Source organism: Amblyomma maculatum, chromosome 1 (assembly GCF_055883805.1).
Source record: "Amblyomma maculatum isolate TAMU_Amacu chromosome 1, ASM5588380v1, whole genome shotgun sequence".
Lineage (NCBI taxonomy): Eukaryota > Metazoa > Arthropoda > Arachnida > Ixodida > Ixodidae > Amblyomma > Amblyomma maculatum.
In genome coordinates, this window is record NC_139344.1 from 361,917,521 (window position 1) to 361,944,099 (window position 26,579).

General features: G+C 44.9%; 1 protein-coding gene across 1 annotated transcript in view; it reads right to left on the minus strand.

The window, feature by feature from the left end:
- Window positions 1-26,579, minus strand: part of LOC146207947 (uncharacterized) — a 104,022-nt gene that overhangs the window by 72,589 nt on the left and 4,854 nt on the right. The window contains exons 2-9 of the mRNA XM_084577848.1: window positions 26,384-26,514; window positions 22,490-22,537; window positions 15,815-15,943; window positions 13,380-13,454; window positions 10,084-10,274; window positions 5,972-6,124; window positions 3,276-3,356; window positions 2,153-2,292 (exon numbers count right to left, since the gene is read on the minus strand). Of these exons, the coding sequence (XP_084433974.1) occupies window positions 2,153-2,292; window positions 3,276-3,356; window positions 5,972-6,124; window positions 10,084-10,274; window positions 13,380-13,454; window positions 15,815-15,943; window positions 22,490-22,537; window positions 26,384-26,514 (948 nt within the window). The remainder of the gene's footprint in view (window positions 1-2,152; window positions 2,293-3,275; window positions 3,357-5,971; window positions 6,125-10,083; window positions 10,275-13,379; window positions 13,455-15,814; window positions 15,944-22,489; window positions 22,538-26,383; window positions 26,515-26,579) is intronic.

Consider the following 26,579-nt stretch of genomic DNA (forward strand, 5'->3'; position numbering starts at 1 on the left):
TTTATTGTAGTTTTGGAGAGAACTAAAATAGCATTCAGCACTGTGGAACAGAGCGCTACAGCAATTGCAATACCGACGTCTACACCCGCTCAGTAGCGAAACGTAAGGAGGCTAGAACGGTGGCGTTCTTGTTGCCTTATCCACGGTAAACACTCCGAACTCAGAATTTCCCTGTAGTGTCACAAGGGTGTACCTTGCCTCACGGCGCTCAACGCGTGCAGTGCAAGATTGGCGTGGTGTAGGGAATTCCGTTCTCGTTCGCCCATTTTTTACGTTAGCTAAGCTGGCCTCAGCGAAACCTTGTCGGGACACGAAAATTCCTTGGGAGGCTCCAGTTCGTCGAAATTGTTAGCACACACTGCAAAAGCTGGTAGTGCACTCCATATTTCGACGAAACATTAATGCTGTACCGCCACAAAGTGAAATAAACGAGCCATATCATAGATAAGAACCGTTAAGAGAGAAACTACCTCACGATTGTCAATCGCTGTTGCTCATTAAAGGGAATTTCAAAAAAATTTTCTATCCTCGGCGTTTCTTCCAGGGCGGTCAGTCAGTGAGATATCGGTTCGGGCAGTTGACTGGAGCTCAAGTGTCCTTGACTGCTGCAGAATAGAGCTATTGTTTGGACATGCCTTTGTCTTGCTTTCGCCACTACCCGTATTGTGCCTTGACGCGGAGACACAGTGACTTAGGCGTTCGACTCTTCAATAAAAGGACGCGGGTTCAATCCCGGTCGCGATGCCCGCTTTTCAATAGAACAGAGAAGCAGGTGTCCAAGTAGTGTGCGCAATCAGTGTACGCTGAAGAAGCTCCAATGGTTTAAATTTTCGCAGCCCTTCGCTACGGTGTCTCTATAGTGTGACTCTTTTTGGGTAGGTAAACACTGCAAGCCAAACCAAAACAGCAACCGATAGTACGGATGCGCTTTCTATAAACAACTTGGAGTTATTGTAGTTGTTACTTTATTATATACACAAAAGGAAGGAAAAGATGCTTGTCAGCCCCGGTATCTGCTGTCTTATATCTCAAGAATCTGAACTGGGGCGGCGGAAATAAAGGGATAGCGAGGAAAGGGTAGAGGAAATAAAAAAAGTGAGCGATAGGGAGGATTTCTCTCAAGCAACAAGAGCAGTGACCACAATGTAACGTAATTGGCGACACGATCCGTAGAAATGAGCACAAACACGAGTTAAAGTGAAATTTGGGCGCCACAACATGGTGAGAAGCTCGTTCGAATTTAAGGGAACACCAGCATTCCAGGCACGAGATAAAAAGAGGTTTGATTTGGTTTATAGGTTTTAACTCCTGAAGATGACTGACTAGGAGCGACACTATAATGGAGAGTGGCAGAATATTTGACCACCTGGGGTTCTTTAGCGTGCACTGACATCGCCTTTCTTTTCTAATTTCTCCTGTCCGCACCAGCCAGCTGAGGTGGCTCCGCTACAGAGCCAGTAGAAGGCCCGTGCAGTTTCTTTTCCTTCTTACTACAGTCGCAACAACAACAACTGATATCGCATTTACCGGGCATCTTTTTTTCCTCCACCAAAAAAGCTCCCACCGCAGCGGCTATTTGTTTCCCAATGAGCGCCCTAACTACTGAGGCACCGCGGTGGGCGTCATAAGGAAGGAAAATAACTTAAACACGCGCGCACATGCTCATAGCCACTCAGTATCATTTGCTTGTAAACCGACAGAAGTGTAAATTATTTTAATATCTTTTTCGCAAGAAAATGGCAAGAAAGGACAAAAAGTGAGCTCCGAGAAAAGGTAATGGGTCCACTGCATGAACTTCTGTCTCATGTCTAAGTTGCCGATTCATATTATGTGTATGTAACAATACTGAAAGAGACAGGTGAATCTACAGCACCTGGAGTCTAGGTGATGGTTATAAGATTATGCCGCATCTTTTGCCCTTCGCCTTGACCTTCCTTTTATGGCAACGCTTCCCGAGCCGGCAGCTATCTCCGCAACAGCGCGGATGGACCTGCACTTCCATAACATATGCCACCGATAAGGATGGAGGCTGCACGGCCTCTCATTGCACTTGTAAAGTTGATATACCAAGTGCGACTCTACTTCATTAGCCTATGCACGAGACCATGGAAATCTGGAAGCGTAGTGAGCCAAGGGAACGTGCCATTATTACCTTGCAAAGTTGTCGTCGATGAACTTGTCGAGGCCGAGGAGGTATTTCGGGTGCGCCAAGCGGATCTGCGTGTCACCTTGGAGTACGCCTCCTGCTGCGTCATTGATTGGTTTTAGGTAATCACTCCATTTCCAATGGGTCTAAAAAGGAAAAATTGATAGGTGGTTTAGTTCAGCCAAGCGCACAAAATATCCTACGAAAGCGCTTATTACAGACAGTTTTAACGCCTGTTTTGAAGTTACCAACGCAAGCCACCAACGCAAGCCCAGACTGAAAGATTCTACTCGACCTCATCGTCCCTCCTGCCATCCCCACCCCGCCCACATGACACGACAAGCGGTTGACCAGCTACACTACAGGAACCCATCGACCTGACACGTAACCCACACGCGACACGAACACATGACACAACGAGCGTGAGAGTGAGCAGAAGACCCCACAGACCCGAGACGCCGATCACACGCCGCATCTGACACGAGCAGCCGCCTCGTGTGAGCACATCGCCCCTGCCCATGCCGCGTGGTGGCCTTCGACCCGAAACATTCTTGGATCAGGCTTCATCCCATCATGACCATGGCGGCAAGCCTTTAACTTCCGTCTCGTCTGTCCAAATTCAACTTGTCAAGTCAATCGTCGTGTGATGCATCAGATCCACTACGAGATTCTTCCTTGGCCTCGATCTGGGCGATTTCTTGGTGGCCTCGGGTAGTGTTTCTGACGAGGAAGAAGCTGGAAATGGCGTGGGCAGGATGGCTCCCACTAGGAACGGCGATTCTCTCAACGCCATAGGTCACATTTTGTTTTCTTATGCTGATAGGCTTGGTTATGAAAGAAGCCATTTCCCCTTCAATTCTCCGCTTTATATATATATACACACGAACCTCGAAGACAACTTTTTCACAAGGCAAGTCGCTATACTTGAGAGGCTTGAATGATGAACGAGAGAGAAAATGAGCCCATGATGACGCAATATCCGCCACGTTTCATAAAAATGCAAGCCTAAAGACCATGTGTGCGAACCTTCTGCTCTGCATATCTAGGCTTTTGCCAATGCACGTACTGAAATAGGATTTGTGTGAAACGTTTCATCCAGTGGCCAAAGCATAAACAAAACGGAACTTACATTCTGCGAGCCTATAAGGTGCCCATACGTGACAAGCCTCGGCCTATTGTCCTTAAAGGCCTTGGTGGTGGTGATGATGTACTGTGGGAAAAATGAACGAACGTTAGAGGTAGGACCATAAAACATTCTCGCCTTATGTTTGCATGCTCTTTTCGGTGTGTGAGCAAGCGCAGGTCCCTTTATTACGCGTAAGGCGCCAACTATCCCCCGATGGCGTATCATTTGTGAGCTATAGCGCACTACCTATTCCGTTGATATCGCCCGTTGGTGATGGCCCGCCTGTTACTATTAGCATTTAGTGGTGACATTTTCATAGCCGCACTAATCGAAGGATAAAATTGGAGACTGAACGTCGCGTTTTTTTTTGTTTTGTTTTTATAGATAAAAACACCTCAGCGCATGGGACCATGCACTAGCATTTCCGACTCAACTTTTACGCGAAGCCTATACGGCCCGTTCCGTGGGAAAGCCATCGCCGTAAACCAGAACCGAGGAAAAGATGGTGTCCGAAAAAATTCGCACGTGGTTTTGTATTAAAACTCTGAAGCTACTGTTTCTCACGCATAGGTGGTGCCGTGACATTTCGCTGTCTATTTAGCATGTACAGGGTGATTCACGTGACTTGAACTAAGGTTAAAAAACAATTGTTGCTTGTAGCTGGCTGAGGCCAACGAATATTGTTTGTCTTTATTTAGGGCTCTTCGGAGTATTCTTTATTTCACTAAGTTGGCTAATTAAGTAAGATAAGTTATGCAAAAACCTTGTTCAATTTAGGGTCAAGTCCACTTGGTCGAGTTGTAGAAGGCGCTACGATACAACCGACCTCGTTTTTTTTTTATAAACTGCCTCCTACGTGATCGTTTTTGTTGTATTTTTTCAGCCTTACAGAAAGCCCGCGAAATTTGAAAAACAAAAAAAATACCACGCTAATACGCTCTTGCGATAGCGTATTGCAGATCTACTCAACGCGTTTCAGAATTCGCGAAGCGTGCACTTTCCCCGCCTTGAAAAGAGTGGCTGACGGACATCACTATCAGCGTAGTCTCAAAACTATGTGAGCACATTCCGCCGGAGCACAGGAAGCACGAACCACTATTAGCGATAAGCGATTGACAGGCACCGAAAGCAATTTGGGACGGAGATTTTATCGGGCTACCACACAAATGAAACAAGAAGCAAGAAAAATCGCTCAAGTTGCTCAATTCAAGGCAGGCCCTGTTATTTTTTTTTTTTTTTTTTTGCCATGGTGGTGCCCGTTAAATAAGCGGCGGCTGCTCAATTGGGCACGGTCACCGCGTACGTTTCAAAGTTGGTGCTAACGTTGTTTTGAGTGCTGCAATATTATAATGCATGGGCACAGTGACGTGACATTTTTTGTATTTCGCGGGCTTTCTTCAAAGGCTGGAAAAAAATGGCCGTGTCGTAGGTACTAGGGCCTTTTTTTTTTTTTTTAATCTACTCCAGCTACACCAGTACAGCAAAAATCCATTGTAAGTATAGGTAAAGCCCACTTGGTCACAAAAAGAACAATAAAGATTTCGCAAAATTTATGAACTAATTAAGCGGGATGTAAAAATGCTTTAAGGAGCACTGCAGGACGGAAAATTATATGTCGTTGATTTCACTAAGCTTCGCTGCACCGTTTTTTTTATTCGTTGGTTCAAATTATGTGAGACATCCTGTATATACCAGTGATGTTGAAGGCTACTTTATGATAGCGATTCGACCCGACGGCGTGTGTAACAATGAGCAGTGTAGGTTTCCGCTTAGAAATTAGGCAGCTATTCCTCCTTCCTTTACCCCCAAAACAAATTTATAAATATTTAAAGTGCTCGCGATATGAAAGGCCAGTTTTAAAAGCGCTATAGAATCTGCCTAAATTTTTCAGCGATTATCACCGTCAGTGAACATGCGCGGCAGTTTAAACCATCGTTTAACGCCTTAAAACATATTGCAAGGTAGGAGCGCAATCGGAAATATTTCTCCTCTCCATTACGAGGAAAGTTATCAGCCACATTTGAGGAGTATGGTCCTTACTGCTTTGTAAATGTGACTGGCTCGTCTTCGCAGCTTACATGATTGCACATATTCAAGGCTATCTTAAATGTAAATTCTTGTCTATGCTCATAAGCTCGTATTATAATTAAAACTTCATTGGAGGATAACAAATTGGTATTTCTGTGGTAATTCAGATTGCCATATTGTAGTAAAAAAAAAAAAATTCAAAACGCCCGAGTCGCCATCTTTGAGCTCCATTTATCCGCGTCTATAATAATAACTGCAGAACATTTTCTCGCGAATACCACGCACTGGCTTAAGTAGCATGGGTTATCGCAGTCCCAAGAAATAGTTCACATTACGCTTGCGTCTTGGCGCGCGTCAACGTCTATAAATCTGGAGATTTTGAAGATATCGTTGCAGAGGAGGATTGTATATGGAGGCAAAGTTCTATCATACAAACGGAGCAGGGGTTAGTGTGGGAAGACTCGAATTCTAAAACATCCGAATTCTAAAACATCAGCATGCCTAGAGTACCTGCACAACAGTTTCCAAGCCACACGCCTTCTACTGGAAGAAAGCGCGACAGCCAATCATTTTACCTTCCGCCTTACATATGCTTTCAAGAGAATAAGTATGTATTAAACCACGAACGCTCTCGTTTCTAGGGCTACAAGTGGAACATCAACCACACTTACCGTGTCGAGAGCCTTCCGGACAACCTTCAATACAGCATCATTGATCAAATCTTCATCCACATCGTTCCTTACGACCGCAATCACGTCTTTGTAGGTCTTTCCTGACATCGTGTAAAGCATCCTGGGGTAGGTGTCTTGGATAGGAGCACTTAGCTGAAAAAAAAAAAAAGGACGGTCGCGTGCTCTCATCTGCAACTGGAAGTAACAGAGTGCCTCTGAAAATTAGCAAACACTGCTTAAAATATGTGAAATGATGTAAGCAAACTTTAGCACATACTGGCACACCTGATAATGTTATGACTGTAAAGAAATCGAGGCACCAAGCTGATTTTTTATTGAATCACGTGCAAGACATGAGTAAGTGCAAATTGCAGTCCACGGTTTTCACCTGAGCAAGATGATTTATAATTTACCTCTACACACACAGTTGGCAAGAAAAGAAGAACCTCAAGCGTGCATTTGGAGTACACGTCTTAGCTGTAAATACATGACACCGATGGGTAATATGAATTAACAGGTCGTAAAGCGAAAGAAAGCGCTGATCGGGGGGCGAGGGAGAGGTACCTCCAGTTACAATAAGAAGGAATGCGTAGCCGCTATTCTACGCATGAAGGTTCGCATCTGGCACGCACCGGATAGCAATAAATAACCCATGGTATACATTACAAAATATTGCTTACCCCACCATAACACCAGCAGGGAACTGAGCCAGTATCTATGCACGCATTGCAATCTTGACCTATGAAACATCGAAATAAAGTACGACGGAAAGCAAGTTTCAGCAAAGCTTAACCGCACATTTAAGAACGTAGGCATCGGCCGTGATATAGAAGCCCACGTAAGCCACAAAGTGTTGTTCATTATACTTGCACATTAAAGGGCTTAGTATTGAGTTCAAATAGGAATTTGAGACTGAGGCAGACACCATCTCATGGAAAGTCAGTAAGGAGACCGAGTCATCAACATACAAAGGAAAATAAATCTTTAATGGTTTACTGCAGGAAATAATGTCAGGAAGTGTAGTAGTCCGAATACGAAACCAGACCTTAAAAAGTTACATCAATTGTGACCCCTCGGCAATGCTAAAATATGAAAATGAGTGCGTTGAGCAACAAATCTTAAAGGTTTGTTGATTACCCGAGTGGATATATAATGAACTGCAAATTATTCCTTCAATATCAAGGTAAGATATTATATCGCTCTATTTATCTCTTCAGATCAACCGACATCTATCACATCAGTCTGAACTGCGCAAAACGCATTCAGAGGTTTGCGATATCCAGAAACTGTACTGCACTAAACCCTCGAGTGAAACTGGTTGAAAATTGGGTAATTAGGTTTTAGATTCTAGGAATTCCAATAAGCGCACAGTACTGATGTTCCAAATAAGAGTACAACTTTGGTAAAATATGCTTGTAATTAGCGGTTACAATAGAAACTATACAGGGTTCGTACAGTAGTCGATGTCCGAAATGATAGGGCGGTAGAAGCCAAGGGTTGTTAATGCCATTTTCTGGCCCAAAAAGCATGAGGGAAATGAGTGCGAGGAGCCGATCCTGGGCTAGATATGTGTTGTAAAGAAGATTATGACCAGTAAATGGTTAAGCATGACTTAAGTCAAGGTTACGTTAAGCACGAGTGACCTTCCCGAACATGAAGGAGCACTGAACAAGAGTTGAGGGGCTGCCTCAGTTCGCAAGCCGCGCTAGCGTTTACGAGGACAAGTCCCCTTCTCGAAACGTTGGCTCGGCTTGCAAACTGAGGTTGTCCATGCTCTTTCATTCTGTGTTGTTGTTGTCGTAGTGGTTATTGTATTATATATACAAAAGGAAGGAAAAGATGTTTGCCAGCCCCGATCATCTTCTTTTTCCCATCTTACCCTGGATCTGGGCAATCATGGCATTTTAAATATAGATTAGAATGACGCTTAAGCTTTGCCTTAAAGTAGCTGCGATAGCGTGTGCGCTCATGGCCTCGCTTCTAATGCCTGCACCTCAGTACCGCGCCTTCGCTTCAACCTTCTAGCTGCCTCACACAAAACGTTCTTCACTGTCTTCTGGCACACGAAGTCTCGCTGATAGATGAGAACCCCCTCACAAAAAGACACATCCTCAACAGAAGACGCCACAATATCACACGCATCTGGTATAATTTCAGACAACGTTGTCGCACTAGTAGGACCCGTATGAGCCGTCACACGAGTTCAAACTCAGCTAAAAGCGCACGAGATTATTATCCAACACCACACTGGTTTCATTCTCTAATCGCAAGTAAAAGCTGCCCTACACTCGCGAAACGAGCGGCATATCAAGAGTGCGAATGTGATTAGAGGGCATCGAGCGTCTTTTCAAGCGTGCAGACTCAAGCATGACAGGAAACGAATGTTTCACCACGTAATACGAAATGTAAAGCAATATCTTTTTGTGGGATTGGCGCGCAGCCCACCACTGACTGTGGTCGAGTTTTTCAGTGAGGCGGTAACTGTGGAGAACACGCTGCGACATCCAGCCTACCGGTATAATAGTAACGTTAACACAGCTCGGTCCCACCTTACAGCGGCGTAGCCAGAAATATTTTCGGCGCGTCTTATACGCCGGCGGGGGAAAAAACTAGGCTGAAATAAAAGGCCTAAAGGAGCGGGGACGGGGGTATAGAGCGCTCAGAAAATTTGGGGAGGGAAGGGGGGGGGGGGGGGGGTGTTATGACATCGAAACACTCTCCCTGGTTACGACCCTATGACGTTGTCTCTATGCATGTCAGAAGCGACCTGGCGTCTTATGCAGTCTGGTTCATGCTGTGGTAAGGAAAAAGTGCAAGCTTTCTGGCTGCATTCCAACATGCCATATTTGCGACGCTGAAAGAAGTCGTCCAGGATGAGGTGCCAATGGTGTCTAAAACACTGCTTGCAGTTGATCTCTAGCTTGACACGAGACATCAGTAAGGGCCTGCCCATGAGGATACGACATCGGGCTGCGACAGTAAAGTCGCGACTGCAGCAGTGCAGCCGCCGTGTCCTCCTCAAGACACCGCTTTGCCTGCCTATAAGCGACCAATCTAGGAGGCAAGTATGCTGAGACCCGGGCCTTCGGCCCTGTTGTAATGAGGGCGGTCACCTCTACAGCGCGTATCTGTACAGCCATGTGGGTTGGTAGGGTTCCTCACAGGACGACTCCTGCCCTCGAAACAGCGAGCAGCCAGATAAAATAGCCTCTCACCTTTAGGCACGATACAATCCGACACGTTCGGCTATCGCGAGTCGCTATGACTGTCCGGGATGCGCTACCGTTCTCGAAGTCCAAGCTATGCCAGACACTGTAATACAAGCCAAGGCCTAGAAACCGAATGCCAGCAGCCTCCGTATTCATTGCCGCTACTGTCTGGAGATTTGTAAATCCTACGCGATACTCACGCCGATATGGCATTCCGAAGGACAGGTAGCGACTGCATCCGACGCTCATCCTCCGATTATTTTCTAATTGGAGCTGAAGTCACTGCCTTAATCGATACAGTAGCCGATTATTCCGTAATGAACAGTGCCCTCGCCAAAGGATTGTAGAATGTTTTGACGCAATGGCCTGGCCTAAGCTGAGAGTCACGTGAATTCCCCTTCTGGCATATGCATATTAAGAGCATCCGTCGTTTTGTGTACGTCGGTGAATTCGGGATTGCCCCTGTGTTCGAGCGACTTAATTGTGGGCCTCTATTTGATGCATACGAACGGCACTGTTATTGACCAGAGAAGCACAAGTCATGGCATCGATACAAAGCGCCATGGTGTACATTGACAAAGAAGATCCGGGATATCTGCATACCGTCAACGATGCCGTGAGGGTGTCACCAAGAGGCAGCACCATGGCGCACACTTTACACCGTCAAAATCTACCCGGGTTCAACACCTGATACGAAGATCCTTCTCTCGGCTCTTCTAACACATTTTTGAAATTGCTTCGCCGCTAGCTCAAAGGTAGGTCATACTCCTGTCACTAAGTATCGCGTCATCACTGACGAGGCCACGGTGCCTGTAGGTTAGCATCCACACACTACCACGATAAAAACGCCTCCCGCAATGTCGTACCCAATACTTAGTACAGAAATGGCATATGCTGTGTTACCTCAATCGATGCCTTCATCTCTTGATTGCCACTGTTGTTGCCCACGAAGGCGACGGCTCGCACCAGGCCGTCGACTCCGTAAGTAGACAGCACGCCGCTCACTCTGCCTGGCTCCAGTTGCCCGGACCCGTCGATATTGATGTTGTCAAGGCTGGCAGAGTAGAATGCATCGAGGTCCTCCAACCCATCTCCTGTTTATCGGAGCCCACAAAGGCAAAGAAATGTTATATTTGAAATCGTCATACTTTATCTTTCCTTCGAACGCCATTTCTTCAAATGCCACACATGGAGTAGCCCACAAGTTTACCTTAACTTTGATGTCCTGAAGGGCTGCGGCTTAGACTAACAAAAATCTGCCACTATACCCCCGGAGAACATTTTGGGGCTAAGCAGTCAAGGATACTGCGGCGGAGCTTTCGTTACAGTGTTACTACATCAAGTAGGTGTGGCATGCCTGCAATCGTTACAGCTTCGGTTTCCCATCCGTCTTTACTTGAAATAATAGTTTCAGAGCCGCCAACGACTCAGAAAAACGTTTCGTCCCACCACTGAAGGCCTACGTCAACATGTTCGTGGTTAACAAATATCGCGCGCGAAAGAGGCGAACCTCGAAAGCATACAAAAGCCGGTTGGTAGACGCGGTAAAGAAGCAGCCAACGTAAGCTTCGCGAATTTCTCAACACGTGGCGCCCATTGTACCCATTTTAATATGCCCTACAACATCGCTGTACTGACTTGTATTGTTCTATAATCTTGGTGTAACACTAGCCTGAATATTTCCAAACTTGTATAATATTCAGAGTACCATCCGCGAAATTGCGCTAAAGAGACTACACTCTGCTGCGCATTGAGCAGATCTGCTTCGGCTCTGTAGCTTTGTCTGCGTAACCACAAAACGTTGCCCAGTACGGCACGAAATGAGCGTTGCAAATGCTAGGCGTCGTGGTTGACGGTGCTTGCTGACTGCAAGGAACGCTTAAGTCTAAGAGAGTTCCTTTCCTCTCGATGCGGGCTATACAATCGCATCACTGACATACCTGCAGTGGGTTTTAAATACCTGTAAAACAGGCCGGTAAATATAGAACAAGGGCGGTATACGCATGCGCATTTGTCGCCACCACAGAAACAAAATGCGGAGCATCTCACACGTGACATTTGTGGCGCACCGAGGCCAAGGCTTTGTAGGTTTTAACGGCAGAGCTTCAAAAGGCCGCGTTCTGCAAACAATTGTGGTCTATGCATTGTCGCCGTTGATATCACAGGCATGTCTCCTGCAGGTGACATTACCGGGCGCCGACTAGTCGGTTGGTTGTGTGGCGTTACGATAAAACTTGATAGTTCAGAGTTCGAAAAAGCGGCAACCTTGGGTAGTTCAGTTTGCGATGGGCAAGGAATCAAATCACAGAGTTCCGCGGATCCCGTGAGAGGAATACTTCCTAGGCCACGCAGGTACACCTTTGAGGCTCAATAAAAGCGGGAATTTATGTCTAGATCGGAGGCCTTTATAGTTAGGTGGTAACCTTCGGCTGTATGGTAAGAAGTATGTTTTTGATAATAGAGGCACAAAAATGATTTAGTGGTAAAGTGAGTGACAAAGTGCTACTGAGCGAAAGTGAATCCGCAACGTAATACAGAAACGACTCATAACCCTTTTTTCTTCATGCTCTTATAGGCGGAGCTTACGTGCCCCATATTCTGACAGTCAGCTAAAAATCTCGTCCCACAATAATATCTTGGGAGCATATATTTACCAGTTGAAACGGGACAGAGCAGAAAATTATGAAGCAGTTCTTGATTACAAGCATTTGAATATTCTGAGGCTTCCTATATATAAACGAAATTAGCCCGCGTAGGTGTTGGAATGTCTATTTTTCGTGTTTTCTATAGTATTGAGATTCTGTAACAATGTCTCGATACCAGTTACCAATGAGTAGCCTTAAAGCCCTGGCTACGCACTGAATACAAGGTAGCGTTTTTCAGACAGTGTTGCTTCAGACCTTTCAATTTTTTTTTACTCCGACGAAAAAGATGCTGAAAATTTCATCGTTGTTAGGCGAGCAGCACCTGGTAAACATGTCCTCCTCCGGGTTTCATATGTAGAGGGTCGCTCACTTTTAGAGGGAACACGTGAGCACGTGACCGCTCTCTTCAGTACAACACTGTGGCTGACCCGGCGGCGTATTTGGGTTTGCTCGGTACGGTGGCTCCGCAAGGGACAAAACGACAAAAGAGACGAAGAAAGCGGGCTATTCCGACTAGCGTCTACCGCCCCCAGGAGCCGAGCAGCCTAGCGATTAGCGGCGCATGCTTTTTCTATGGGCGTCACGTTGGACGCGGCACTAGCTTGAGAGAGCCTATAATACTATACTACTACTACTACTGCTACTAAATAATAATAATAATAATAATAATAATAATAATAATAATAATAATAATAATAATAATAATAATACACACATTAATATTTCTTTACCAAATTACGACTGTGAAGATAATATTTAGCCAGTTAATTCGGTCATTACCTACAGACAATTCAGTGCCAACTTCGTGTAACGAGTCTTCCTCTATACTACTACTACTTCTACTACTACTAAATATAATCATAATAATTGTAGTAGTAGCAGTAGTAGTAGTAGTCGTAGTAGTAGTAGTCGTAGTAGTAGTAGTAGTTGTAGTAGTAGTAGTATAGGCTTTCTCAAGTTAGGGCCGCGTCCAACATGGCGCCCATTAAAAAAGCATGCGCCGTTAATCGCTAGGCTGCTCGGCTCCTGGGGGCGGTAGACGCTAGTCGGAACAGCCCCCTTTCTTCGTCTCTTCTGTCGTTTTGTTCCTTGCGGAGCCACCGTACCAAGCAAACCCAAATACGCGACCCGGCGATGCAGCGCAGCAAAGGGAGGCCGTGTGAAGTACCCCCTTCGGATCCTTCAATGTGTGCTCCACTTTGTTCTGATATGCGGCAGTATTAGACGCAACGACTCTTTGAAGAGCGCGACCAACTCTTCGAGTGTTTATCCTGGAAATTAGGTGACCCTGTAGGTCTCAAATAAGCTGGCGTTTTTTCTAGGTAGTTCGTTAGGGATAGAGAGCCCCTCCTCTTGATGTTCGAAATGTAGCGCCAAGTTTCTCGGAACTTCGGTGATAGCGTTTGTTCTCGTCACTGCATTCATTAATCAGGGAAAGCAAGTTTCACATCTCGCCACTGTCAGTAACGTATAGTTGATCCTAGCAGTGTGCGATGCTATGTTTTAAAACGTCTGGCTGAAAATAAAGGGACCATATAAAGACCTTGTACTTACCTTTGCAAGCCTGGAGGTAAGCTCTACCCTTAGGGAACACCTCGTTACCTTTGGGGGGCTCCTGGCCTTCACCCGCTGCAACGAAGACGAGTGTTCAGTAAAGGTTACTGATTGACAGAGATTAATAGCCGCCTCCCAGGGTCACCTCCAACTTCAAACTCATGGCGGCTATCTATGATTGATAATGTGCTTGTACACCCTACACGAATGCTTCCACAGATTCCACGTAGGAGAGTGCAATGCTACGGGATTAAGCCCGAGGCTTATGCTTCATGGAGCGAGGCTTCGTGAAGCATCGAGCTCTTAGCGTCTCGATTTCATACATGTCATGTATGTAGCTTTTTTATCGCTGCTATTTGCAGATCGTTCTTACTGTATTCATCGGTTTTGAAGCAGTGACCGCACGTGGCGCTTGGTCTTGCTAACTATTGCATATCACTTTTTTTCTACATTCAAATTTCCCTTCTTTCCACTCGCTATACACGCCGCGCAGTCTTTCTACACAGTATCTCACAGTCGGAAATATTCCTTCATGGTTCCTTTTTGTACAGGACTACGGGTTGCCCTTCTGTTTACATCTGTAAAATGTCGGGAGTAATAAAGGGGAATACAGGTCAAACAATGTTAAAAAAAAAGCGTTAAAGAGATTACTCCCAACTTTTATAAAGGTAATTGGTAGAAAACTGAGAATATCATGAAGCTCTGAGTGGTTGAAGCCAGAAGCCTGCATTACTGTCCATATTTTAAAAACGCGACATGCGATGTTTTGGCGACGCTAAATAAGTGGCAAGCCATCAAAAGAGACAAGTGCGCCAAACTGATAATGAATGGATGCTGGTAAACCTTCGTCCGGCAGGCTGCAACATCCACTGCTGTCAACTGCTTGTGCATAGATATCTTGGCATGGAAATCTCTCACCGCGCGAAAGGCGCGCGAACATTTTGGGAAATTTCTTCGGCAGAGAGGTCAATGCACTGGGGTACACAGAGAGCGAGTACTAGTACTCATCCGATTCTTGTTAGAATGACTCCGAGTGGGTCATTTCCTATAGCACTTGCGCAAATCACGCCTTTGGTCCTTCTAATATGTATGTATATAAAATCAGCACTTAGGATGAAATAGAAATAAATTAGTGTCATCGTCATACGTCACAAGTTCTACCACAATTATTTCAACCTAAGGGCGCTCTTCAGTACTTCAGTTCAGTTCAGTCGTTCAGTCGTGTCCGACTCTTCGTGACCCTATGGACCATGTCACGCCACGCTTTCCAGTCTTTCACCATCTTCCTAACATCACATAACTTCATCTGCAGTGCCTCGAGGATGCCATCTAACCATCGTGTTCGCTGCCTACCCCTTCTCCGGCGACCCTCAACCTTTCCCAACATCAAATCTTTCTCTAGCGACTCCTCTCTTCTTACAGTACTTCACAGTGCGGTAATTTTTAAACTTTAGGTGCGATAAGTTTGAGCGGCATTGACCTACAATCAATTCCAATCTATATTCCGCTATTTACGGTAGTCATGCCGACAGAGGTCAAGCTCAAGCTCACCTTGTCGCTTTGATCTCGCTGCGCTACAGGCGGCTGCGCTCGGCACGTTTTTCATCCTGAATGTTATTCCTATAGCTGACTACAATTCCAATCCGACATAAACGTAATTACTCATACGCCCGTGTTTTTCATAACTTCGCTTACTTCAACATGACTGTTATTCATCTGAGTTTGCGTCTGATGCGAAACTGCGGCGAATGAATCATCGAGCAGAAATTTCCCATTTAAACATGGCGGCAGCTCTGGAGACTGACTGGTCCGACTAACGGCGTAGAAAGTGAAAGGTGCCGCGGAGGCTGAGAAGGAAATCCAACCCAAAGTAAATTCTGCTCAACTGATGGTGCAGAAGAGCGACAGTAAATATAAATGCACAATACACAAATTTCGGTGTAGCAAGAAAATAACCGCTATCATGCGATGTGTGGCATAAAACTGCGGAACAGAACAGCATGGAGCTAAGGGAGTAAAATGTGCACCGCATACGCGTTGGTACTGCGGCGGCCATTTTGTGGGAGCTTATTTGTGTTGTGCCTCTCCTAAATAGTGAAGAATTCACTCTAGGGTCCTCAGACATGTTTCCTCAGTAACCAAGTGTCTCCTGCAATCGTCTCTTGCATGTATTGTTGCTAACGAGACATATATAAAAAAAACCATCCAAACCATTTTCAAATGTGTTGTAACAGAGTTTCTCTTGCAACCATCTCTTGTAACGAGATTTTACTGCATCATTCGGAAGAATCAAAGAAAATTACATTAGAGACCAAGCTAAGCGTTAAAACTTAATTGAGCGTTACACGCCGAATAGAGACAACCTTTCGCAAATCTAGCCTCGAGGAAAGTTAGCTCAGAACGGATATGTCTGCGAGACACATGAGGGTACGTACGTTCCCTTGAGTTCAACGTTTCGAGATTTTTAAGGGCAGCAGTCATGAAGTCCGCCTTTGACGTGCAGACGTGCTTGCTGAAGCTCTTGCAAGGTGGTGGTCCGCCTAATGCCTTGAGAATCACATCAGCTGAAAAGAATGAAAAGCAGCGTGGTTTGAGTGCTTCGCGATTAAGCTCCATTAAGAACTTTGTCTGTGCATCGGTGTTCCTTAGGACTACCTCCGGAAGCATGACTATACCCACTGCAAAGGAAACGCCTCTGGCAGATTCTTACGATTAACCAGGTCCTGTTATAGCCGTAGTTCCCTCACCCCGGCGAAATTCCGATTCTCATCCACCCACTTTGTCTTTACTTGCCTCTCTTTGTAGCCTAGTATTTTACTCTTAATGATCATTAGTTGCAGTACCTTCACTTTATTTGTCCTGTCTAAGCTCAATTCTTTTTACTGCTTTCAACCAAAATCATAAGTTGTAATGATTAAAGCATTTAGGACTCGAATAGCTGGTGTCCGGCATCCTTACTTCAGAAAGCCGGCAACTGCTACTTCCACCTGGACCCAGTAGTTTCTTCTCTGAACCACACAACTCTACTTTCGTATTTTCACGTTACTCCTATCGTTTGTAGTTGCCATAGCTCAGCGCGTTTCTTCTACTGAATTTTAAACCACATCAACCACATCGCTTTGGCCCCGAAGGTGAGTACCTGTAAGATGCCGCAGCCATCTTGTTTGCTCCTGATGAATTCAGGAACCTGCCATTCATGGCATAACACGCCTACCATATTCGTTCTCCATAGTTCTCATTCGTGTACTGGTTATGCTCTTTCGTCACTACCTGCCCTAAGCAGACTATTTCTGCTACTATTTCCAGCCGCTCACTAAACTGTAGTCTACCTCCTATAATGTTGATATTACTTAAGTTTTCTCATATTACATCAGGCCCACATTTGCGGCTTCCCTGTCTAGATCATTGATCGTGCTTTTCAAGTTCATCCCTTCAGTTATTTAACAAGACAACGCCATTAGCAAGCTGAGGGTCACTAACGCGTTTTTTATTAGTTCTCATCTCGAACACTTCCCTGTGGAGGTCTCGTAATACCTAATATATAAACGCTCTGAAGGCACCGGAGAGATTGTTTTACCCTAGCGGAGCGGGCACCTTTTGATATTTAAATTCATTGTTTTGTTATTATTTTATTTATTTTTTTTACACTCAGGCTGTACAACACGTGTACAAATTCTGAGCGTTTACCTGAGCAAAACGTGTTTCAAAATCTGTAAATCTGTGTGCAAGGGTTGTTTAAATTATACGCGTGTCCTTACCACCTTACTGACGGTGTAAATATGGCCTATTGTCAAGTATGCTGGTTCTACGGTAGACTGAGTCAAAGCTGTTTCCTGATTTTACTACCAGTTACCTTAAGCATTCAATTAATTGTAGCCAAACGCATATTTTTAAACGGGAAGTTGTTTAGGAGCATAATATGGTCGTCTATGATAAGAGTAATCTATAACAACAAATTAACATATCAATCTTCAGGTGAGTAGATTTACTTTTTGCTATTCATTGCCAAGCACCCAAGCCACTGTTTTATTATGGCGCCATCGACTACTTGCTGTGACTACCGGACAAACCTATAATGGGTCATATTTACTGGGAAAAAATTTAACATTTACGTACAGGTTCACAACAGTACCTTGCAATATTACACAGTGTTCTCAAAAACCACCACCCTTTCGATTTTTGTGAGCGTCTAATGCGCTTATTGGGGATGAACAGAAAACGAAAAAAATACGAGGGATGCTTAAGAAACGACTCGCTTAACGGTATGACGTTGTTTTGTGAATGGTCTTCATGTGCTGCTCCTCTTGCGGTTCTTGCAAGCGATTCCTTGATTTCTGCCTTTGATATCCTAAGATGTCACGTTATTCAGCTACCGGTCCCAATCGATCAGCCGACAGGCATAAAAGCTCCGCATTAACAGAGCCGCACGAAAGCGCCAACATGGTCTTGAGTTACGACTTGAATCGTCATTCAAAGGCAATGAAAGGTTGATTCTGATGCCGCCCTCTAACCTCTAATGAGCAACCAGAGTTGGCAGCTCTTCCTTTGTGACGACATGTGGTCAGGTTACGTCACATATAACCCATCGATGAATCAGTGATCGGCCATGCCACCTGGTAACTTCTACCCGATAGAGCATTGCCCGTATATTTTTTTTTTTTTTTTGTCCACAAAGCTCAAGCAGCAGATTTTCTCCAGAACAGAAACGTTAAATGTACAGCGTTGTAAACCTAAAAAGCAGGTTTTTGCTGAGCATCACGAGGTTAGACCATATCAATTAATATGTTTGTAATAGTATGTTAGAACACTACACAACTGTCTTCAGATTAACATTACCTAGAAATATCTCAGAGCAACGAACAGTAAGCTCATTGGCCTATTCTCCGATATTCTTAACGTCCGATTTCTGAAGTTCGAAGTAATATCGAATTTCTTAATGTATTTGCATAACATTGCGTAAGAGTGTTAAGATTTTATAAAACGCTCTCACCACTCGACCTCTCCTCCTTCAACCGATCTACTGTTACATGGAATCCACCCGATGCTTTACCTCTGTCGTTACTTCTAATGCTTCCTATGCTTCCTCTTTCTTACGACTAGTAAACATTTCCTCTGTTGTGCTGCCCTCTAATTGTCCGGTGTACTATAGCTGTTATGTAAATCTCTCTAAACGCCTTGACTACTTTAACTGCCCTATTCAGTTTATTAATGTTAGTGCCCTTCTCTCTGAGCGTATATATCTGATTTTTGCCCATGCCAACATGCCACTTTTTGTCTAGTTCAGCTAACCTACTTTCTTGAGTGCCTGCTTGATTCTCTGCTTATTTTATTTTCTTATATCGGTTGTGGATATTAATCACTCCCCCCCCCCCCCCCCCCTCCTTCGCCCAAAGCAGCACACATTCGCCTGCACAGTCTGTTCTAAGCTGGGGCACGGATCGGACGTTCTTTGACTCTTCGGAGGCCCCTCCAATCCCAACCTTAACCGTAGTGCACCTAAACAAACCTCCCGGCGCTCCTCTGTGGCTGAAAAGGATCCCTGCTTCTCCAACTGCTGTTGCGCCGAGCGAGTTGCGACGGTTCAAGCCAAGCTCATCATAACTTCTGCATTTCACGCTAATGAATTATTCTCAGTAATTCCGCCTCAAATGGCCCGTGTACAACTTATCCAGCTTAAACGCCGGACGCTCCTAAGACACTGGGGACACAAGAACCCACTCCCAAACCTATAACTCCTACCGCGCTCAACTTCCCTCTCGACAAAACAATCGACATCGAATGTGACGTCATGTTAGATCCAGCTGATGGCTGCATTACACCATCCGAAGGGAAGAAGCCACGCCGCACACGGCTACCAAGGGAATAGTGCGCACGACTTTGAAAGCCCTATGCACTACTTTCCGCATTATTACCGCTTCCCTGCTCCCCGATTGTACAAATGTTTAAGTGTTTTTATATCGCCTCCCTAGACAGAGCCTCAACCTCCTGAAAACGATCTGGGAACTCATAGCTTCGCGACTCAGGCATATATTCATTTTCGGCAAGGAGAAGCTTGGTGCTCAGTCCTACTCTGCCACTTCCCGCTGCGCATGTAAATGGTTATCCACGGCATTGCAGCCAGCCTCTTCTAAAGCGTCGTCACGCCGGACCTAGAGTCGCACTAAGACTGCATTACTACCGCGCGCTTGATGGGTGCTTTCAAAACTACTCTAATCACTACTGTCTCAGTCAACCCCAACACCGCGTATTGTAGACGTGCAGCATACAGCGGCTCACACACCACCCCAAGCACAGCGATACGATACATTCCTGAATTTCGATCACCGAACGATTTCCAGTCTCCGGAGTCATACACCTGTTGCAACTACTGCTCGTCCAAACATATCTCCTGCCGACCGAATGTCATGTCCTTCCTCGTACCTGAACTGCAACGGGAAGTAATCACCGTTCGATCCCTCCCTTACCATCCTGTGACAACGTGACCATACCCGCGCAAGATGGTATATGAGCATCACCTGCAGCAACGACAAGGAACTACACGGAATTCAGGAACATCACTCTGACGTCCACACCCGTTCCACCCCTCTTCGTTGTCCGCCTATTTTGCCGCGCGACCGTAAACGACAACAGAAGGCCAGCCGCGCGGACCTTCGCCACCCTTCGACCATACAATCCTTTCCGCTTCCATCGTCCCAGGGCCCTCGGGAACCGAAGCCGCCATCAAGACATGCGGTTCTCACACGGCCACAGGCAGGGCCTAATCCCAGGAACCGACCTCTTGGCTCGTCGACTCCACAGCCCGGAGAGCAAAAGACATCGTAACTCTTAAAGTTCGTTTACAACTCCAGTACCCCAATATAATCATCATCACCAACAATTGATTGCTTCCACACTCGCGCTATCCTCAGCCTTCAAGTATTATTATATTATAAACAACGTCTGGCCACACCAATGTTACCTGTCTCTAGCCTGCTGGCCATTAACCCCACCCTCACTTTTTGTATGAAGAGCTCGCAAACACTGTAAATCTTCAGGAGATACAACTAGTTTCTCTACAGGTTCCCACGGCGCGCATGGGCGCCACTCCACAGTCCCTCTAAAGCATCCATGCCTTCCTCATTCATTACGACCAACAGCCAAAGTTATCACAAGCGACTACCCCCTATAGCCACCAGTCACCCCAACCAAACTATCGGAATAGTATGTGTTCTATACTTGCACTCAGCTAAAGTACCTCACTTGCCGAATCCCCTGACTCCGCATTTGACCACGTCCACTGGCACTGGTGTAGTCTTTGGACCAAAAAATGCCTTCTCACTTAATTCCACACTCCTTGTATCCAACGGCTTCAGGGAACTCGCCTCGTTGACAACATCCTGAGACATCGCGGTATTCATCAGCAAACCCTCACAAATCTCTTGTCTTCTTTCGTGACCAGCGGCGCGCATTTTAAAGACGTTCAGACGTTTGTGAAACCTTACCGTCTCTCACTTTCGCCTTCTACCAGTCCCCTAATAGGCAATCCTAGTGGCTTTTTAATTTGGTCAATCTTCCTATTGAACTCCGTCTCTTCAAGCACAACGCTAGCTTTCGCTGTGCAGCAGGCGCTCATATACAAGGTCATCCTAGCAAGAAATTTTAACACTAACACTGCGGCGTGGCCTTGCCGTCGGACATTTTTCTATCAAAGTCCAAAATTTCCTACACGAGCCGTTGCATCCACACGACAGCTCTCTATCTTTGACTCTTTTAATTGATTGCACTTAAATCACTCCGAACCGATACTTTTTCGAGGACTCCAATCACCTTATCGACAAACCATACTTTATAAATATGGTTGGAAATAGAATGTTCGAATGAACAGTAATGCTGTGTTTTAAAAATGATGAGTTTGATTATGTTCCAGTGATTACATAACTTCACTCAGAATGTTTATTTGTATTTTACCTTCGTATGTATCTCTCATGAAGAGGCACGAACCGTAACAGCAACCTTGACTCTGAGTGGGGGCTGATATCACAGGTGGACAGCGAGAAGGCATCCAGTGTAGCTTTTGTAATTTCCTGTATATCATTTGCCTTTTACTGCCTTCATCCTTTCTAAAAATCTCACTGGCAACATGAATCAGCGTTCGTATAAGATACAAAAATTGATTTCGAAGTATCAGACTTCGAACGCGGTACATTGCTTGCGTATGTACCCACTCCTGTAATGTCTCGCTCTGCGAGACAACAGAAAGTGGCAAAAACAAAAACATTTTTCCTCTCTTAAAACCAACGCCTGCGTCCTCATCCCGCACTTCTCGACATAAAACATAACGCATATAATGTTTGCCTCCTTTAGGACGCGAGGAGTGTCGTAAGACTATGGGTTAAGCGTTAAGGCCATATTATGTTGTATAAAATGCGCACCGAATTTTTTTGGATTAGAGGCGTAACAAGCATCCCGTGTAAGCTCCCTCCACCACACCATCGGGAACCATGGCCTCAAGTATAATCCACGTTTAGTGTAGCACATCGTTCATATGCGTGACGTTAGCAAAGTAGGCAGATGACAACTGTTAGGCCTGTTGTTCAGTTGACGCCGAATACCTCATAAGATTTGGTGTTTCGGTGATCAGCTTACTTTAGTTTAGCATTTTGCATCTTTTCGCGTTCGGCACATTTATTATAAATAGTGTACACCATATGCCTACTGTAACTTAGTAAGTACACCCCCTCCCCTGGGCGTATAGGCACTGTAACTGTTGCGCATAAATAAATATATATAATTGACGCATCAAGTAATAAATATTTTCCCAGACGACGCTACGTGCACCTGACCCATTCGCTTCATTATCGGGCACACAACTGCGACAAGTGAAGGATTTATTGGGATAGCAAGCCAAGAGTTCCGGTCGCAAGTCTTACACCAAGAGCTGCGACTAATGTCTTATGTCCGTAAACAGTAGAGCAGTAAGCAACAATGAGGCGATCAATGTATTTGAGGCTGTCGCCAAGAAGCATGAAATCGAAGCCGATGCAGGGATCCGCAAATTAAAGCCGGTAGAAGTAAACCCTTGCCTGCTCAGCTGTCGCGCATGAAGTGTACAGTGCAACTGCGGTACTCACAGAGGTCTTTGCAGGATTTGCTGTCGCAGTACTCGGCGTTCACGTACTCTGAAATAAAAGCAAGACAACTTAATGCTGAGCTTTATGTAACGTTTGACAAACGGTCGGACACGTGGTGCGTCGCGGCGCTCCCCGAAGGGAAACATAACGCAAAAGCTAGAACTTGAAAACAGAACATACCACCCGTGTTGCCTTTGCGCGCCCGTGTTAATAGCGCTTTTCCATTAATGTGAGCCTCGTGCGCCATCTAGCGCGCCAAAATACCCTTTTGCATATTGGTAGAACGAGAGAAGATAGTTTACACGGTATGAAGGAGCACTGAACAAGGGTAAATGGGGTGCGCCTCAGTTGGCAGGTCGAGGCATATAGACAGCTTAACAGCTCTTGCCACTATGAAAAGTTAAATACCGATCCGACAAAACAGTTAAGTGAAGTCATCCTGAATAAATTAAGAGGTCTATTGGCCGGCAAACTAATTACCGAGATGGACTATAAATTTCTTCAGCCGTCAAACAAACAAGCAGGTCGATTTTACCTACTGCCCAAGATCCACAAGATTTCCGCAGAAGCATTGCTTACCACAGACATACCAGGAAGACCAATTGTTTCTAACAATAATATGCCCACAGAAAATCTCTCAATATTCCTAAATCACCACCTAGCAAACCTCCCAACCCAGCTTCCTTTGTTTGTGCAGGACACAGCTCACTTTTTCCGAATTATTGAGCGTATTAATAACACCACCAATCTTGCAGATGATTGTATACTTGTCACACTTGACGTCGCGGCACTGTGCACTAATATTCCTATCGATGAAGGTATCGACGCCCTCTCCAAAGTAATAATCGACAATCACCATCTGCATGCATCTGAAGTTTATCTCTCGCTCCTTAAATTAGTCCTAACTTTGAATTATTTCGAGTTTGATTCATCCTATTATTTGCAGATATTTGGAACCAGCATGGGTACTCTATTCGCGGCGACTTGCGCGAATATATTCATGGGAGTTCTAGAATCCAATATACTAAATTCATTTCCGGAAAAGTCATATATATACCTTCGCTATATTGACAATATTTTCATGATGTGGCAGCATGGATCAGAATTACTCCAGTCGTTCGTCTCGCATCTTAATAATCATCACACTAGCATTAAATTCAATTGTTGATCGTCGCAAATAAAAGTCGACTTTCTCGACACCACGGTGTCAGTGGAAAATGGAAAACTTAAAACTTCTTTGTACAGAAAGTTAGCGGATAAGCAACAATACCTATTTATTTTATTTATTATTTATTACAAGTTCCTACAGCGCCCGAAGGCATTATTGCAGGGGGGGAGATGACAAGTAATCTTGCTGGGAACGCCAGTGATAAAATACATAAAAATGAAGAAAATAACACGACACAACTGATAATGCGGAATGAAAAACATGCATCTAAAGGGGGCAACTGCGCGACGAACAAAGTGATGAAAACACTCAAAAAACAAAGTAATGAAGGAAACACACGCACCTATATTTTACGAGTCATCATCCGAGACATTGTAAGCAAGGAATATTTGTAGGACAGGCGACACGGCTTAGAAGAATATGTAGCGATGATAATGACTACCTAAACGAACTACATTAATTGAAAGCAACACTAATCCAGAGGAACTATCCCGGCAACTCCCTTAGTATGGCCCTCGAAAATGCAAGCACGTTAAACCGCAAAGATGTGCTCACGAAAAGACCAAAGGCCAACACTGAACGCCAGCCTTCTTTTGTAACTAAATACTCCAATGTCCTTCCAAACATAAACAATATTCTGCGGAAATACCATTCCATGCTAACGTGTAATGAACGCCTGAAGAAAATATTTCCGGAGGCACCAAGGGTAACATACACACGTAACGCAAACCTCAAAGATATTCTAGTACATTCTAAACTCGACAACAAGCATCCAACACAACCACACCCTTGCTCTCGACCTAGATGCAAGACGTGCAGTCATATACAAAAAGACACCACGGTTAAAAGTAATGCAGCGATTTCACTTTTCACATAAAATCAGGCTTTAACTGCACATCTTCAAAAGTTATCTACCTTCTAGAATGCTCCTTCTGTCATAAACAGTACATCGGAGAGACAGGTCAACCAAAGAACATAACGCTTAATGGACATCTGTCAGACGCAGGCAAAAACCTCCCGAAAACAGTTTCCCAGCATTACAATTAGATAGACCATAAGTTCGAAGAAATTAAATTAAGAAAGAAATTAATTATATTCTCCAGTCAGGCTTTAAATCTGCAAGGGACAGAAAATACTGAGGCATATCTAATTCACAAGTTTAGAACTTTGGAACCAGCAGGAAAAAATATGTCTAAGCGAAAGTTAGAATCCCTTAGGTATTGCCTCTGCATCATAACTATTCGGGAAAACAATCCCACATAGCGTTAACTGTATAGCTTATTCACAACGCATGTACACTCTATTCCCTTCCGCAATAGCATAACGTGGACATGCTCCTCTAAACACATTTCCTCATTATCACTTATTGCTTGAGCTTGTCCTCGAACGTTCTTTTTTTTTTTGTCAGTTGTGGTTCACTGTACAGTTATTATCCTGTGACTTTGTACTTCACTCCCCCCCCCCCCCTCCCACCTTTGCAGAAAGTTTTAACAATTTTCCCCCTTAGATATATGCCTTATCAGGGCCCTTTGCAAAGCCTGTCCCTTTGTAAGGTGTATCTGCACCAAACCCGCTTAAGTGGTGACTAATCATCTACCCTGTATTGTAGTTTTTCCTGGTACGGCCGCTTTTACTTTTTTTGCAGGCCACAGGATCCCTGGTTCCATGCTGAGAAATGCATACTGAAGAAATTTTTTTTTCATGTCAGTTGTGGTTCACTGTGCGGTTATTATCCTGTGACTTTGCACCCCCCCCCCCCTTTTAAGAATTGTCCCCCTTAGATATATGCCTTATCTGGGCCCTTTGCAAAGCATGTCCCTTTGTAAGGTGTACCTGCACCAAACCCGCTTAAGTGGTGACTAATCATCTAACCAGTATTGTAGTTTTTCCTGTTACTACCGCTTTTACTTCTTTTGCAGGCCACAGGATCCCTGGTTCTAGGCTGAGAAATACATACTGAAGAATTTTTTTTGTTCACTCCATGACCTACTTTCTCCTCACCCATCCTCTCATCCGCACTTCTTTACGCCTACTTCCTTATCACCCACTTTCCCCTCCCCAGCTTTTCTTCTTCGGAAGCAAAAGCGTATTGAAACCCCTGCCAATGATGATCACTTTGCCGAGACGGAGACAAGTCCACTTGTCGAAACGTTGGCTCGACCTGCGAACTGAGGCGTACCCCATTTACCCTTGTTCAGTGTTCCTTCATATCTTTTGTATATTGTAACACACGTATCACGAGGGGCTCAGCACCATGAACCAGAGATCGCTAGCTGAAGGAAGCTACACTTCGACTGGCTGCGTTTCTTTCCACTTCATTAGCTTTATTAACGGGGCGCGTATGTGCGGCATCGCAAATGGAAAACGCATATGGTCAGTACTATTAATAGTCGAAAACCATGCGTAATTAACTAAGTCATATCAGAAATGATTGAGATTTTGTTTTCTTTGTATTGTAAATAGCGAGTAGCAACTCATGGTTCAGCCTCGAGACGAGTTCTGAAGCTAATTTCGGACATGCCGTCGCTCATAAGAGTTAATATAGCGGTTCAAGAAAATGTTTTCACTCCGCTATTTTATATGCGGAGAATAGGTGCTGAGCTGAACAGCCAATCGGGCCGGTCGTAGGTCGGTCATATTCTAGAGCTACTACCGTGCGCACGAGGCAGGTGGTCGCTACTGCGCGGCGCCATGGAACGGAAGCAACGATGTACGAGTCCGCTTACCGGAGAACTTCTTCACGTAGAAGATGGTGGGGATGGCCACCAAAAGGAACATGACAAACGGTATGGACCCAATTATACACCAATAATTGGCCAGTTTTTTTGTGATCATTTCCGCCTGTGCTCCGGCGCCCCTGCGAAGGCGAGGAAAGAAAGCGAAAGAGAAGGCATTCAACATCGCAAAAGACGCAAAGCCGTG